At 41.1% G+C, this 17,960-nt stretch overlaps 1 protein-coding gene across 6 annotated transcripts; it reads left to right on the forward strand.

The window, feature by feature from the left end:
- def8 (differentially expressed in FDCP 8 homolog) lies at nt 1-17,924 on the forward strand. 6 transcript variants are annotated; one of them, XM_021586329.2, is made up of 12 exons: nt 1-214; nt 3,378-3,497; nt 5,454-5,548; nt 5,917-6,066; nt 8,219-8,360; nt 8,701-8,865; nt 9,348-9,475; nt 9,790-9,903; nt 10,393-10,473; nt 15,834-15,974; nt 16,119-16,228; nt 16,506-17,924. In XM_021586329.2, the coding sequence occupies exons 2-12, from the start codon at nt 3,392-3,394 to the stop codon at nt 16,597-16,599; spliced, it is 1,326 nt and encodes a 441-aa protein (XP_021442004.2). In that variant the 5' UTR covers nt 1-214; nt 3,378-3,391; the 3' UTR covers nt 16,600-17,924. The 6 variants fall into 6 exon arrangements, with proteins under 6 accessions (XP_021442004.2, XP_021442007.2, XP_021442006.2 ...); XM_021586332.2 differs by having other exon boundaries at nt 15,885-15,974; XM_021586331.2 differs by lacking the exon at nt 1-214 and adding an exon at nt 1,135-1,234.
- The last annotated feature ends 36 nt before the right edge of the window (nt 17,925-17,960 follow it).

Below are 17,960 nucleotides of genomic sequence, written 5' to 3' on the forward strand. Positions count from 1 at the left end.
TACATAAACTGCCCGCGAGGTATCGCTGCAGAGCAGTATTCCTGCGCTGACACATCCAGAGAAAACATTGGAATCATTCTGTGTGATGCTGATGACAGAGAACCCAAGAAGGATACAGGATATATTTGCGAATAAAACTGAATGCACGGCGTTTAAAGTGTCCAACGTCAATCATATACGGATGAAATATTGTTGTTTGGAGGTCGACAATGGGGTAAGTATACCTGTCTAGGGAATGTTAGCTAGCAAGTAGTCTAGCTAGCTAAGCTAACTACAGTTTTGCTAGCTAGCTAGCTATTAATATTTACAGTGATTTTAGTTTTCATAGCTAACATTGTTGATAACATTGCCGTTTAAAGTTGCTGGCTGCCTGGCTTATGCAAGTCTTCCAATGTTTTAAAACTCGGAACCTTCTTACGTGCTACCCTTTCGTTTTGTAGGTAACGTTAGCTACCTAGCTAGTTGAAATACTATTAAATTACTAGATAGATGGCTAATGTCAGAAACCCTTGAAGTTCCAGAATGTAGTGATATGGCAGCCATATTGGTCAGGGAGATATCCAAAACAGTCTAAATTGAATAAACGACAGTAGAGGCATACTCCTGATTTTAGTTATGCAGAAAAATAAAAGTAAGGCATGTGATATCAAAAATGTTTTAATAGAATTATTGTCAAACTAAAATATTGTCATACGACTTGTATACGAATTTTCTGTATAAAACAAAGTCGTGGACTCAGTCACATGACTTCGACTCGAGTCTTGACTCAAGTAACAAATTTGATGACTTGGTAGAAAAGAAAATGACTCGACTTTGACCTGAGATTCATGAATTAAAATTATCTGGCCAGGTTTTGTAATGTTTTGTCACTCATTTTGTGGCACAGAGTATACGTGGATTGACTTCCACAAGCAGCCAGAGACAGTAGCCGCAGCATCGCCCTTGCAAAAAACCTGCAACAGATTGGCTAGTGAAACGCACACGCGGCACTCTGTTTGGACTAGCAAACTGTCAATCATCACAGGTCGGGTGAGCTAGCGAAGCGATTGATGATTTGCTGTGCAACTATACGATCGAGTGCAGCGCAAACGTCTAATTGTAGGAAGAGACGATTGCCATAATAAATAAATATGCAGCTCCAAAAAAATGTGGTGATCAAGAATATTAACCCTTTACTTTGTAAACTTACCAGAAATGGGGCAACAATTATTATCATAGGCCTACTGGTGTTTTGGTATGTAACAATTGCTTGAAATTGGTAATTTACTTATGAAGCTGGCATTTGGAATTTGTTGTTAAAATGTATTATTGTGGCGAAGACGCACCATAGCCACCTGCGCGGATGTTCACTTGCGCTCTCCAAACGCCTGCCAGTGAATAACGTTTTTTTCCGGGTGGGTATAATTTGTGGAACGTTCCAACAACTTCGTAAATAACAAGGTTGCCAACAAACAACGCGTACAATGTTGTATAGCGGCAGAATAAGATACCGGGTAGGGAGTGGGCTATTTCATTAAGTTTTTCACTCACCACGTTTTATTCCGAAAAATGTATGTCTGGTAGTCTATGGACAAACATTAAGAATAAGTTACGTGGTGAGTTGATGCCTATTCGGAAGCTAGTTAGCTAGGTGAATTGATCATGCTACTTTGTATGCGTTTGTTGGCAACCTTGTACTTTACGAAGTTTTTTTTACAGATTACTGTTGGAACGTTTTCACAAATTATACCCATCACGTTTTCCTGTTGTTGAAGCGTTTGCTGTTGCTTTCACACGTTGAAATGCATAGGCCCTATTAGGTAAATATATATTCCATCGAATACTAAAATAATTGCTAAAGTTTCATAATTCTATCCCCATACCGTTTATTGCAACACGTAGACATTTCTGTTTCTGGTTTGATAAACATACGATCGATACCATTTCATTTAGCCAAACATTCATGTGCACTATACGCATCGCGCGATGTGTATAGTGCATATGAACGTTCGTAAGACTCTTGAGGTAGAAGTAATGTTTATTTAATTAAATATATGGTTTCCTTTGTCCGTAATTCCCTGATTATGTCCGAGTTCCGTGTATCTGTGTCTTATGTCTGTCATGTTTGTTGTGCGTGAACAAGTGATTGTTCCATGAATGCATGGTGTTGAAATATCCTGAATAATCATTAAGTCTGATTTAAGACGGATGTGGACATTTTCCTTTTACATTTTAGAACCAGTGTATTGGTTGTAATTGCTAATTGTATGGTCTTGGGTGCCAAGTGCTTATATAAGGTAGGTCTACCTGTTTGAGCTCCTGTTAGATTCGATTTGCTTTCTCAGGGGGAGGCTGTACAGTCTTGCCCTCTACCTGTGTCTGTTCAGGAAGGACAGGTTAAGCCTGATGCAGAGGCTATTGCCGGTGTATATTAGGTAAATCTAATTTGTATATTTTGTATGATATGGCGCTTTCACCATTGGATCACCAAGGTGTAAATAGGTCTACACTCTGAGCATGTTGAGTGTCTTCTGCTGATGTCACGCGCTTATGACTGCTGCAAGGTCCCTATTTTACAATTACATCATCAAAATGTGCTGTAGACAAAATAATCCAAAGGTATGTCTGGTAGACCCAATAAATAAAGATTTGTAGTTGAACAAGGTGTTGCATGTATAGTTTAATAAAAAATAAAAAAACTTGAGACTTGACTTAAAATTGTGACTGGAATTGACTTGCTCTTAGAATGCACGACTTGTACTTGACTCGAGTCTTGAACCCTTCTACTTGGGACTCGACTTGACACTTGCTTGTGACTCGAATAATAGTGACTTGGTTCCCCCTCTGATAAAATAGCTTCTAAAATGCATGTAAAATTATAAACTAGTATTTGAGGACATGTCTAGGCTATAAGTCAAAGCAAAAACAGTGACAGCCCTGTAAACTAACTATTACTTTTAATGGGAGTCTTGCTTGTTTTCAGACAGTGTGGGTGCTCATCTGAGCTGATCCTGCAGCTCTGATGACTGTGCTATGGTTATGTGTCTGTGATAATGCATATTACATGTGTCAATATCTGATCCCTACAAGACATCATAACATATCAACAATGACTGAGTACCAATTCTCTATACCCATATCCTCATGCTTATGGTAGCTCACCTTTGTCTATAAAACAGGGAAGATCAACACTCACATGATCAAATACCAAAGCAATAAATGTCAATACAGCCATATTGACTGGATATAAAATATCCACTTTGTCCTTGAGGGAGTGTCAAGTGAGAGCGACCCCCCCCCCCCCCCTTTTCTCTTGAGGCTTGGCGGAACGTAGCCTAGTCCGTGTGTCTCTCGTCCTTCTGGTTCATGACTGACCATGTGTTGTGTGTCTTCCACAGATGTAGCCTGTGAGATGGAATATCATGAGAGACCTGCTTCTTTTCGCCAAGCCCGCCTCAACCCCTTTGACCGGGGGGAGGAGGACGGACCCCCAGGGGGTAAAACCCCCCCTCAAGATGGTGAGTTTGACTGGCGCGTTGGATAGTAGCTTAGTTCATTGATGGGTCCCAGTATACATGTGAAATGAATTAACACCAGTGCTGAATGTGATTGCCATGTAATGAGAAGAGAATGCAGAGGCAGATTCTGTGTGTTTTGCTCATCTCAGCAAAGGCCTGGAGAATGGATGGGCAGACAACCTGATGACACTGCAGCAGTAGTGCAGTAGCCTGGTGTGAAGTCAGTTCATGTTGTCTGTGCAGCCAGGCTGCATCTGCAAGATTAGAGCTGCAACCTGTACCAGAGCAAGCATTGTCTGCAGAACTATAGTCTGCAAGAGATGAAACAATCTAGACATTTTGAAATTATGTGACTGACTGACTACAGCTGAACAACAGCATAGACTGAAAGAGGAAGAAGGCTGCTGTTTTTTCCATCTCTGTTGCTTAATATCTGATTTTAGTACCAATCTTGCAACAGCGCCCTAACCATTATGAGCTCTTCAACAACACCAACTGACCCTGGATCTGTAGTTGTGGGCCAAAAGTAATGAGAGGAACTGAGACAGGAGCATTAGGTAGTACTGTGGTTCAGAACGATTCCTGTAATCATATGCCTACACTTAGCTCAGTTCACTAGAACACTGCCTAGGCTTCAGCTGCATCTGTCTGCCTCTCCAGCTCTCTCTGGCAGCCAGCGACTCAGGATATCTTGTCTCTCGCTACCATGATGTCATCTGAGGTGTATGCAGGTACAAACAATATGCAGGCCTAGATAGGGAGATTAGCTATGGGTTTACTTGATACAGGCTAACTTGAGACTACCTGCTGAATGTTGTTTGTTTGAAATTATATGTTCTGGCTTTAGGTCTATCTGATGAACTAGTCAATTGTTAGACACCCAAAATGCTTCTTGCCGAGGGTAGACATCTGTTTGTGGTCCAGGCTAACTGTTGATGCAAATGTCATGTAGCATCTCTGTATTTTCATTATTTATATATATATATTTATATTTTTTTTATGATGATAGGAGTGGAATCTTGTCCCTCTGGATCTTTAGGCCTAATTGATCGGTTTCTTACTGTGTTGAGGCGTCTGTTACAGCCAAAAGTAAAAGCTTTGGGAAGCAGCTTTTAATCTAGAAGTGGTCTTTGGAGATGTAGAAGCTTAGAGTTTCAAAGAGGCTAGCCCTCAGCCAATATCTTGTACTGTGTACCCTGGCACAAAACCTCACAAAATGGCTTAAAGCCTCTCTCTGGTTCCTCTAAGGCTTTAAATATTTGATCCGTTTACATGCCCCCCAAGCTACCAGCACTCCCTTTGATTTAATGACTGAAGAGCTGAACTGTGTATGCTCTGGTGCTGAAATTGGGAGCCGAGCTAAACCAAGGAGAACTTTCTTTATCAGATTGTCAGAATGCTTTGATCTGTGTGATTAGTCTGATAATACAGAAACCCACATTTGAGTTGGTGTCAGAGAATAAAGCTCCTATCTGCCATGACTTGCCTTTGTACTATAATTCTAAGTTCTTTGTTGTCAAACCCTTTAATGAAGTAGCATAAACGTGTCCCAAATAATTTTACGAAGAAGAATAAGATTATTGCAAATCAGGGACGATAGCCTTTGTTAAATCCAATAGGTGAGGTGGAAATTGTGGGAGCGTAAACTAATGTCTGGCCCACAGCCGTACAGTGGGACTGTTAGGTTAACCATATCTTCCTGTTAATCTTGAGGCTGTATAGCCTTAAGTCTGTTACCTAGCAACCTTTAGCACTTCAAAGGCAGTAGTCCTTCCCTGTTTCCCTCTGGTTTTAAACAGAGCACGTATTTGTATAAAAACAGTATCTTGTGACTGCTTTATCCACTCAGAGGGTGAAACTCCTTTTAGACAAATGTGTGTTCTGTAAAAGGTTGTGTGTGTGTGTGTGAGAGAGAGAGAACGATGCTTACAGTACTTCTTGTCTGTCTTTCCTCAGAGCTGAGACCTGAGCTCTTCTCTGAGAGCCGAAGCCAGAGTTTGGACCGAGCCATGGACCTGGGACTGGCAGAGGACCACTTCTCTCGACCTGTCGTAAGGACAATCCTTATACGGCCATTTTGGATGTTGGTGAACCACTGACCAGTCGGTGTGGTTGCATGAAAAGTAATTCATATTGAAAACACGACTGTGATGGATACATTTGTCTATGTGCAGTTTAAATGGCAATCAGTATGTGCCCGTGTTTGCCCATGCATGGACTTACAGTGGGGCAAAAAAGTATTTAGTCAGCCACCAATTGTGCAAGTTCTCCCACTTAAAAAGATGAGAGGCCTGTAATTTTCATCATAGGTACACTTCAAATATGACAGACAAAATGAGAAAAAAAAATCCAGAAAATCACATTGTGGGATTTTTTAAAATTAATTTATTTGCAAATTATGATGAATGTCCCCGTGCAGGGCTCGTTTGTAGCGTTGGACATTGAGCAGCTAAAGATGGCCATAGAGGAGTGTAAGAGATTAATCCTGGAGCTGCCTGAGCATTCAGAGAGACAGAAGGACACTGTGGTCAAACTGATCCACCTACGCCTCAAACTACAGGAGCTCAAGGTAAGACCAGAGGGGAGGCTGGAGGGAAGTATTGAACTACCAAGAGACCATGAGTTAAGGGGGTAAGAAATTAGTCATGGGAGGTAGATGGCAGGAAGGTAGTTGTATTTACGTAGAAGAGTCGACCAACTTAAATTCTTTATTTATTTTTTTAACTGTTTTCAGAGCACTTGTGAACTGTGTATGCATGAAAGCCATTCACAAATCATTCACTACCTCTTGAAATGTCAATACAATATTAGTGTGTAACATACAGTGCCTTCAGAAAGTGGTCACACCCCTTGACTTTTTCCACATTTTGTTGTTTTACAGCCTAAATTTTAAATTTATTAAATTGAGATGTTGTGTCACTGGCCTACACACAATACCCAATAATGTCAGTGGAATTATGTTTTTTAGAAATGTTTACAAATGAATTAAAAATGAAAAGCTGAAATGTCTTGAGTCCATAAGTATTCAACCCCTTTGTTATGGCAAGCCTAAATAAGTTCAGGAGTAAACATTTTCTTAACAAGTCACAAGTTGCATGGACTCAATAATAGTGTGCAATAATCGTGTTTAACATAATTGTTTTAAATGACTACCTTATCTCTGTACCCCAAACTCACAATTAACTGTAAGGTCCCTCCTCAGTCGAGCAATGAATTTCAAACACCGATTCAACCACAAAGACCAGGAAGGTTTTCCAATGCCTTGCAAAGAAGGGCACATATTGGTAAAAAAATAAATAAAAAAAAAGACATTGAAATATCCCTTTGAGCATGGTAAACTTATTAATTACACTTTGGATGGCATTTCAATACACTCAGTCACTACAATGATACAGGTGCCCTTCCTAACTCTGTTGCCGAGGAGGAAGGAGACCGCTCAGGGATTTCACCATTAGGCCAATGGTGACTTTAAAACAGTTACAGAGTTTAAAGGCTGTGATAGGAGTAAACTGAAGATGGATCAACAACATTGTAGCTACTCTACAGTACAAACCTAAATGCCAGAGTGAAAAGATGGAAGCCTGTACAGAATAAGAATATTCCAAAACATGCATCCTGTTTGCAGTAAGGCACTAAAGTAAAACTGCAAAAGATGTGGCTAAGAAATTGACTTCATGTCCAGAATACAAAGTGTTATGTTTGGGGCAAACACATCACTGAATACCCATCTATATATTTTCAATCATGGTGGTGGCTGCATCATGTTATGGATATGCTTGTCATTGGCAAGGACTAGTGAGTTTTATTCAGGATAAAAATAAACGCTATAGAGCTAAGCACAGGCAATATCCTAGAGGAAAACCTTGTTCAGTCTGCTTTCCAACAGACTCTGGGAGACAAATTCACCTTTCAGCTGGATAATAACCTAACACACAAGGCTAAATATACACTGGATTAGCTTACCAAGATGACATTGAATGTTCCTGAGTGGCCTAGTTAGATTTAGGCTGATTTAAGTCAAAACTATGGCAAGACTTGAAAATGGCTGTCTAGCGATGATCAATAACCAACTTTATAGAGCTTGAAGAATTTTAAAAGATTGTACAATCCCGGTTGCAAAGTGCTTAGACTTACCCGAAAAGACTCACAGCTGTCATCACTGCAAAAGGTGATTCTAACATGTATTGACTCAGGGGTCTGAATACTTATGTAAATGAGATATTTCTGTATTTCGGTTTTCAAAATATTTGCAAAACTTTGTAAAAGCATGTTTTCACTTTCTCATTATGGGGTATTGTCTTTAGATGGGTGAGAGAGGAGAAATCAATTTAATACATTTTTCATTCAGGCTGTAACAACAAAATGTGGATTAAGGGGTATGAATACCTTCTGAAGGCACTGTAAGTCTTGTTTTGGTCTTCGTGTCCCTGTTTCCTCATTTTATGTCAGACTCTCTCTGTGGTTGTGTCACATCTAACTTAAAAAAGAACATGTGAAACCACCCCTTATAGCTCATGAAGTGTCTGGATTCTGCTGGGATTGCCTGAATTGTTTTAAATATGGGTTGTTTTGGTGTCATTCACACACTGAGAATGAGTGGGTTGAAAGTGCTGCAGTGAACTCGTTCAGTTGATTAATAACAGACTGTAGTGTAGGCCTCTGACACAATGCTGTGCTCTTGTGCTGGGTTCTGATTGGCTCTGCTCCTTGTCTCTCAACAGGACCCTGAAGAGGATGAGCCAAACCTGAGGGTGCTGTTGGAGCATCGTTTCTCCAAGGAGAAGAGCAAGAGTGTGAAACAGACGTGTGACAAGTGCAGCACTATCATCTGGGGCCTCATCCAGACCTGGTACACCTGCACAGGTAAGAGTGCATTAAAACTAAGCCAAAATGTTCTCAGTGGTAAAACCTCATGGACACTGAACGGTTGCAGCTGTATGGCTGAATTTGGGTAAACATATATAAGAGAGAGCATTGCTAAGCAACCAAAACTGAATAGCGCTCAGTTGCTAGGCAACACTGCCCTCTTGAGGCCTTCTATTGGTCGACGTTGGCCCTGATGAATTAATTGAGTTGGAGAGAGAGATTGAATGAATTGGTGTACTGTATGGCCAACTTTCTCTCCAAAATCTTAAGTCATATATTGAATTTTAAAACCGTAGTTAGCTGTTGACTAATCTCTGTCTCCCTGTTCCTCTCGCAGGTTGTTACTACCGTTGCCATAGCAAGTGCTTGAACCTCATCAACAAGCCCTGTGTGAGGTCAAAGGTCAGCCACAAGTCAGAGTATGAGCTCAGCATCTGCCCAGAGATCGGGCTGGACCGGCAGGACTACCGCTGTGCCGAGTGCCGCACGCCTGTGTCACTAAGTGAGTGTTCAGCCTTTATGAGACTGACTTGATAGCCAATTAGCAGTCAGCACAAATTGAAATATATGAGCATGATGTCTATGGACCCTTGTTGTTTTAACACAATCACAGTTATAAAAGCAATGCCTAACCTCTGGGTCAATTGCCTGTGTGGACATTCTTCTCCTCTCACAGACTGTGACTAAACATACTGTACTGTACAAGATAAACCTGGAGCCCAATAAGTCTTAGTGTTCCTCTGTGGGGATCTAAAGAGATTTAGCTAGAGCATTTACTACAACTCAGCATAGCTGAGAATGACTATCTCATTAAGCATTTAATTATGTTGTGATTAGGAAAATATTTGTTCTGTTGTGTGACAGTGTTAGTTGCATGATCAGTGAGTTGTGTGTGTGACTGTGAGAGTTGCATGATCAGTGAGTTGTGTGGCGTGGTGTTATAATCACTCACGGAGCCCCATGCTGTACTGTGTTGTCCTGTAGGGGGCGTGCCAAGCGAGGCCAGGCAGTGTGACTACACGGGCCAGTACTACTGCAGCACCTGCCACTGGAATGACACCGCTGTCATCCCTGCACGCGTCATCCACAACTGGGAGTTTGAGCCACGCAAGGTACCAAAGAGAGATGCTAATAGCACACTGTTTTTCACACAGCGAGGCACTTCAACAAACTCTACATTATATTACATGATGAGCAGCTGGTAAGAGAATGCACCGCTGTTTCCTTTGGTGACCGTGTAATGGATAAAAATCACTGAAGAACCAGGCCTGAAGCCAGGAATAATAATGTTGAGAGCATAGAACCCTATCACAGTGAATCACATGGAGACAGAACACATTAAAACACTGTTTTCTTAATGTCTGTGTTTGACTATTTGCATTCTGTGCAGTTCTATCTCTAACAGTGTCCCCTGCTCTCTGGTCAGGTATGTCGTTCCTCCATGCGTTACCTGGCCCTGATGTTACCTCGACCTGTATTGAAACTGAGGGAGATCAACCCACTGCTCTTCAACTTTGTGGAGGAACTAGTGGAGATCAGGGTAGGTGACATATCAGCAACAGGGATTATTTTTGTGCCATAAATTCATTAAAATGTGTTTTTGTCTTTTTGTACAGTTTTTGGTTTGCCCTCTATTTCCACTCCATATAAACTGGGATGAAGTCTGGGTTTGCTATAGAACTTGTTTTGGGAGCTCTTCCTTGTCTGTACTATCAAACAGTAGACCAGGCTTTTGTTTTCAGGAGATTCTCACCAGTCAGCAATTCAATTTGTGCCAGTGTGTTTTGTGGTGAGGGATTAGAATACTGAGGGAGGTAGACAGCTGTTTCTGTCATTGGGCAGATTGTTGGGCCAGAGAAGGAAAAACACTTGCTTATGGTATATATAAAAAAAATAGTTCCATGAAATTAGAAATATGGGGTGGGGTGCACATTCAAAAGTGATTTCCCAAAGAACATGTTGTCTGACATTGGCCCATGGAATCAGGGTGTGACTGATGGCTTGTGTGTGAATGTGTTCCTCCCTGCAGAAGCTCCGTCAGGACATCCTACTGATGAAGCCCTACTTCATCACCTGTAAGGAGGCCATGGAGGCACGGCTGCTACTGCAGGTCAGCAACATCCCCGCAATATCAACACATCATCCCAACACCCCCACAACATCATAAAGGGCATTGCATTTGTGTCCAGTGCCTTGCATAAAGGTCTTGCAGCAGTATTTATTTTTAAACAACCCAGAGGAACCAATTTTTGCTGAGGTCATGGCTGATAGTATGGGCTGCAACAGCGCCACCCTCTGGCCTTTTATTAATAACATACTGATATAAGAATCAAATCAAGTTTAAATTATCACATGCTTCATAAACAACAGATGTAGACTAAGTAAAATGCTTACTTATGGGCCCTTCCCAACAATGCAGAATACAATAAAGAAAAATAAATAAATATATATATACACACTCTACCAGTCAAAAGTTTTAGAACACCTACTCATTCAAAGGTTTTTCTTTATTTTTACTATTTTCTACATTGTAGAATAATAGTGAAGACATCAAAACTATGAAATAGTACATATGGAATCATGTAGTAACCAAAGTGTTATATAATATGTATTTATTTGTTTTTGAGATTGTTCAAATAGCCACCCTTTGCCTTGATGACAACATTGCACACTCTTGGCATTCTCTCAACCAGCTTGACCTGGAATGCTTATCCAACAGTCTTGAAGGAGTTCCCACATATGCTGAGCATTTGTCTGCTGCTTTTCCTTCACTCTGCAGTCCGACTCATCCAAAACCAGCTCAATATGGTTGAGGTCAGGGGGGTGTGGATGCCAGGTCATCTGATGCAGCACTCTATCACTCTAATTATTGGTCAAGCAGTCCTTACACAGCCTGAAGAGTCATTGTCCTGTTGTAAAACAAATGATCGTCTCACTGAGCCCAAACCAGATGGGATGGTGTATCGCTGCAGAATGCTGTGATAGTCATGCTGGTTAAGTGTGCCTTGAATTCTAAATAAATCACAGACTGTGTCACCAGCAAAGCACCTCCACCTCCTCCTCCTCCATGCTTTACGGTGGGAAATGCATATGCGGAGATCATCCGTTCACCCACACCACGTCTCACAAAGACACGGCGGTTAGGACCAATAATCTCAATTTGGACTCATCAGACCAAAGTACACATTTTTACCGGTCTATTTTCCATTGCTTGTGTTTCTTGGCCCAAGCAAGTCTCTTCTTCTTTTCGGTGTCCTTTAGTAGTGGTTTCTTTGTCGAAATTCGACCATGAAGGCCTGATTCACGCAGTCTCCTCTGAACAGTTGATGTTGACGTTACTTGAACTCTGAAGCATTTATTTTGGCTGGTAATGAAATGATCCTCAGTGTCTTCCATTCCTGTGGCGTTCCTCATGAGAGCCAGTTTCATCATAGCGCTTCATGGGTTTTGTGACTGCAATTGAAGAAACTTTCAAAGTTCTTGAAATGTTCTGTATTGACTGCCCTTCATGTCTTAAGTAATGAACTGTCATTTCTCTTTGCTTATTTGAGCTGTTCTTGCCATAATATAGACTTGTTTTTTTTTTACCAAATATGGCTGTTTTCTGTATACCTTGTCACATGCATTCCAGGTCATGGTCACCTCATGAAGCTGGTTTAGAGAATGCCAAGAATGTGCAAAGCTGTCAAGGCAAAGGGTGGCTATTTGAAGAATCTCAAATATTAAATATATTTGGATTTTTTTAACCCTTTTTGGGTACTACATGATTCCATATGTGTTATTTCATGGTTTTGATGTCTTCACTATTATTCTACAAAGTAGAAAAAAATAAAGAAAAACCCTTGAATAAGTAGGTGTGTCCAAACTTTTGACTGGTAATGTACATGTTTTTAATAATAGAGAAAAAACTATTAACACAAGGAATAAGTGCACGATGAGCAATTATAGATTGGCTATAAATACTGAACAAAAACATCAAGGGAACATGTAAAGTGTTCCCATGTTTCATGATCCCAGAAATTGTCCATGTGCACAAAAAGCATATTTCTCTCAAATGCTTTGCACAAATGTGTTAGTGAGTATTTCTTTTTTGCCAAGTTAATCCATCCACCTGACCGGTGTGGCATTATCAAGAAGCTGATTATTACACAGGTGCACCTTGTGCTGGCGATGATAAAAGGCCACTTTAAAATGTGCAGTTTTGTCACAAAACACAATGCCACAGATGTCTCAAGTTTTGAGGGAGTGTGCAGTTGGCATGCTGACAGCAGGAATGTCACCCCAGAGCTGTTGCCAGAGAATTTAATGTTAATTTCTCTACAATAAGCCATCGTTTTAGAGAATATGTCCAACTGGCCTCACAACTGCAGACCACATGTAACTTCGCCAGCCCTGGACCTCCATCTGCGCGATCATCTGAGACCAGCCATCCAGACAACTGATGAAACTGTGGGTTTGCACAACTGAAGAATTTCTGCACAAACTCTCATGAAACCATCTCAGGGAAGCTCACCTGTGTGCTCGCCGTCTTCACCGGGTTCTTGACCTGATTGCAGTTTGGCATCGTAACCGACTTCGATAGCCACTGGCATGCTGGAGAAGTGTGCTCTTCACAGATGAATCCCGGTTTCAACTGTACCGGGCAGATTGCAGACAGTGTGTATGGTGTCGATTGGGTGAGTGGTTTGCTGGTGGGATTATGGTATGGGAAGGCATAAGCTATGGACAACATTTTCCAGTTCTTCATGGCCTGCATACTCACCAGACATTGAGCCTGTTTGGGATGCTCTGGTATGACGTGTACAACAGCATGTTCCAGTTCCTGCCAATATCCAATGTTTTTCGCACAGCCATGAACTGATTTCTTTATGTACTTTAACTCAGTAAAACATTTGAAATTGTTGCATTTTGTGTTTTTATATTTTTGTTCAGTGTAATATGGATTACAGAGTCGATGTTCAAGGGTACAGAGAAATGGAAGTAGATATGTACATATAAACTCAACAGAAAAAGAAACGTCCTCTCACTGTCAACTGGTGTTTATTTTCAGCGAACTTAACATGTAAATATTTATATGAACATGAGATTCAAAAACTGAGACATAAACTGAACAAGTTCCACTGACATGTGACTAACAGAAATGGAAAAATGTGTCCCTGAACAAAGAGGGATCAAAATCAAAAGTAACAGTCACTATCTGGTGTGGCCACCAGCTGCATTAAGTACTGCAGTGCATCTCCTCCTCATGGACTGCACCAGATTTGCCAGTTCTTGCTGTGAGATGTTAACTCAGTCTTCCACCAAGGCACTTGCAATTTCCCAGACATTGCTGGGGGAGGGGAATGGCCCTAGCCCTCACCCTCCGATCCAACAGGTCCCAGATGTGCTCAATGGGATTGAGATACAGGCTCTTCGCTGGCCATGGCAGAACACTGACATTCCTGTTTTGCAGAAAATCACTCACAGAATGAGCAGTATGGCTGGTTGCATTGCCATGCTGGAGGGTCATGTCAGGATGAGCCTGCAGGAAGGGTACCACATGAGGAAGGAGGATGTCTTCCCTGTAACGCACAGCATTGAGATTGCCTGCAATGACAACAAGCTCAGTCCGATGATGCTGTGACACACCGCCCCAGACCGTGACGACCCTCCACCCCCAAATCGATCCCGCTCCAGAGTACAGGCCTCGGTTTAACACTCATTTCTTCGAAGATAAACATGAATCCGACCATCACCCCTGGTGAGATAAAACCGCGACTCGTCAGTGAAGAGCACTTTTTGCCAGTCCTGTCTGGTCCAGCGATGGTGTCCGTCCTGTCTCCCTGTAGTGCTGTCTTAGGCGTCTCACAGTACTGACATGGCAATTTATTACCCTGGCCACGTCTGCAGTCCTCATGCATCCTTGCAGCATGCCTAAGGCACGTTCACGCAGATGTACAGGGACCCTGGGCATCTTTCTTTAGTGTTTTTCAGTCAGTAGAAAGGTCTCTTAAGTGTCCTAAGTTTTCAGAACTGTGACCTTAAATTGCCTACCGTCTGTAAGCTGTTAGTGTCTTAACGACTGTTCCACAGGTGCATGTTCATTAATTGTTTATGGTTCATTGAGCAAGAATGGGAAACATTGTATAAACCCTTTTACAATGAAGATATGTGAAGTTATTTGGACTTTTACAAATGACCGTTGAAAGACAGGGTCCTGAAAAAGGGAAGTTTTTTTTGTTGCTGAGTTTAGGTAGGGGTAATGGTCTTGGTAATGCTAGGCCACAAATGTCAATATGCAAGTTATGTGAGTTAATGGGTGACCTCGATGTTACACAGCTACTGTACATTCTGACATGCATACAGTCGTATGTAGGCTTAGTTGTGAGCAGTTATGGTATATGATACATACAGCACCAGAGGAGATTATTCTAGTTCATATGTAAATGTAAAAATAAATGTAAAAGTGTTAGAAAATATTGTCCCAAGTAAGGGTTTGTTTTTACAGTGAAAGGGGCTCAAATTTCACACAATGCTTTTAGTTATTACATTCCGTTAATTAACATTCAGTTGGTCAGTTAACCTAATTGAATTGATATGGAAATGTCTCTCTCTCGCTCTCTCGCTCTCTCGCCCTCTCGCTCTCGCGCTCTCTCGCTCTCTCGCTCTCTCATTCAAGCTGCTTTATTGGCATAAAAAACATTGTGTCAATATTGCCAAAGCAACAATGTATACAATATACATTGTAACTAAATAATAATATAAAATTGTAGTAAATAATAATACAAAAATAATAACAATAAAATGGTAACAGTCTACAGTAAACATTAATAATTATAGTAATCACAATAATAGTAATAATAAGTAAGTTACTGTTTACTATGCAGATGTTATTATTCATCTCTCATTATTATTCTCTCTCTCTCATATTCATATATAACACACACAGTGCCTTGCGAAAGTATTCGGCCCCCTTGAACTTTGCGACCTTTTGCCACATTTCAGGCTTCAAACATAAAGATATAAAACTATTTTTTTTTGTGAAGAATCAACAACAAGTGGGACACAATCATGAAGTGGAACGACATTTGACTATCACAGTGCAGGTGCATTTATACGGAGACTTGATTACACACAGGTGGATTGTATTTATCATCATTAGTCATTTAGGTCAACATTGGATCATTCAGAGATCCTCACTGAACTTCTGGAGAGAGTTTGCTGCACTGAAAGTAAAGGGGCTGAATAATTTTGCACGCCCAATTTTTCAGTTTTTGATTTGTTAAAAAAGTTTGAAATATCCAATAAATGTCGTTCCACTTCATGATTGTGTCCCACTTGTTGTTGATTCTTCACAAAAAAATACAGTTTTATATCTTTATGTTTGAAGCCTGAAATGTGGCAAAAGGTCGCAAAGTTCAAGGGGGCAGAATACTTTCGCAAGGCACTGTATATATATTTTATTTATTTGAATGTCCCTTCTCCTCTTAGCTCCATGATCGCCAGCACTTTGTGGAGAACAATGACATGTACTCTCTGCAGGATTTGATTGACATCTCTAGTGGCAGACTCAGCTGCTCTCTCACAGAGATCCACACTACCTTTGCCAAGCACATCAAACTGGACTGTGACGTGAGTTGTATACAGTACTTGTCTGTCACAAAGTTGAGGAAGAACCCAACTCATTCTGGGGAGAACCAATGGAGCAGGCAGATGTTTTACTGAGCTGTAGAGACCTGTGATACTGACCTGTGCCCTGTCTATTGCCCTCTCCAGCGGTGCCAAGCCAAAGGCTTTATGTGTGAGCTGTGTAAGGAGGGAGACATCCTGTTCCCGTTTGACAGCCACACCTCAGTGTGTCACGACTGCTCTGCTGTCTTCCACAGGTCAGTCCCTTATCTGTGGACACCAGAGGAGGCTGATGGGAGGAGCTATAGGAAGACGAGCCCATTGTAATGAATGGAACACATCATACATATGGAAACCACATGTTCGACTCTGTTGCACTTATTCCATTCCAGCCATTACATTGAGCCATTCCTCCTATAGCGCCTCCCACCAGCCTCCACTGGCAGACACGTTTATAAGACATATGTAGTGTTCATCTATAATATCAGTGATTGGCTGACACTTGGCTATTTCCTGTGTGCTGTTTCTCTTTAGGGACTGTTTCTATGACAATTCCACAACTTGCCCGAAATGTGCCCGGATGACCGAACGCAAGCACGACGATCCGCCGTATCCGAGAGACACGTAGCCCTGTCCATCTAACCCTGTCCATCTGTCACTGTGACTGACCACCTGTAGGAGCGACCATGGCACTTTTTCTTATGTTGAGGACCATCAAGACATTTTTCTGACACAAACATGACTAGCTTTCCCTCTTGCTCTCTCTCTCTTTTTTTGTGGGGATGTTTTCAAGTTACTTTGTTCCAGTTCAGTGGACTACGGAAGATGGTAGCAAGATACTAGTTTTATATGATCCGGTAATGAAGTGTTATACTCTGAGACTGGCTGCATTGCATAGCCCACAGAAACACTAAGCCAATGTTGTTCAGTATGTGTGTTACTGTGTGGGAGTACTGTATGGGCATCATGTTGCAGGCATGAATTGCAATAACTGTCTTTACCTCTTAACAATCTATATCTTTAACTACCCTGAAGTAGGTGTTAAATTCCAAATTCACCTTAACAAATCAATTTAACAACAACTACCATTCACCTACAGGCCTTAACTGGCATTGATAAGAGCCAGGTATTTCTAGTGAGGTTAGGTCATAGTTCTTCAAAACTACTTCCCTAGGGGCATGAGGTATTTCACCCCCCTGTTGTGAAACAATGTGTTACGTGATGGACAAGGACACTAAAATTGGTTTTGATTATTTGTTTGAACACCACAAAAATGATTTGCCTGAAACACTTGAGAAGAGAACATGTGGTTTTATGTTATGTCTTAGGGAACTTTAACGCAGTACTTTTTTACAGTAGAATTATTGGGCAGTCATGTAAACAATGTCAAGAGGGTAATGTCAAGGAGAGCTCATTATGATGTGCTGATTAACTATATCTTAATTTGACATTGTGTACTGAAATGTTTGGAAATCTAGTTGAACACTGCATTTACCCATTGATCAAGTCATCTATTTAACAGTATTGTTGTGGGGTGGTTTGCAGCCCGCCTCAAAGTATGGCACATTCCTTGAGCTGACCAATGATACTTCTGGACACATGAGCGTGTAAATGTTAATGTTGACAAATTATTTGTTTTAAAATAATGCGTGTTTGGCCGTGTTATGTTTTCCTCTGCATAATGTTCTTGATAACATGCAAGTGTAATGTTCCATGTGTTAGTGAAAATCCAGATATAAACATGAATTGTAAGGTCATGTGACATTAAGCATGAATAATGTATTATTGAATTCTGTTGTGAGGAGTTGTTTTAGCTGACACTGGCAGCCTTTGCCAATGTAGCCCTTGGCTCCAGGCCTGTGGCAGAGGCTAATGCAAATATTACTATGTGCCGTGGCCATACTAAATGCTGTTTTGAACAGTGTACCAACAGTAAACTGTATATAAAGATTGTTTCTGCCTGATCATCGTGGAAAATGTGACCAGTGA

The sequence above is a fragment of the Oncorhynchus mykiss genome, chromosome 26 (assembly GCF_013265735.2).
Source record: "Oncorhynchus mykiss isolate Arlee chromosome 26, USDA_OmykA_1.1, whole genome shotgun sequence".
Taxonomy (NCBI): Eukaryota; Metazoa; Chordata; class Actinopteri; order Salmoniformes; family Salmonidae; genus Oncorhynchus; species Oncorhynchus mykiss.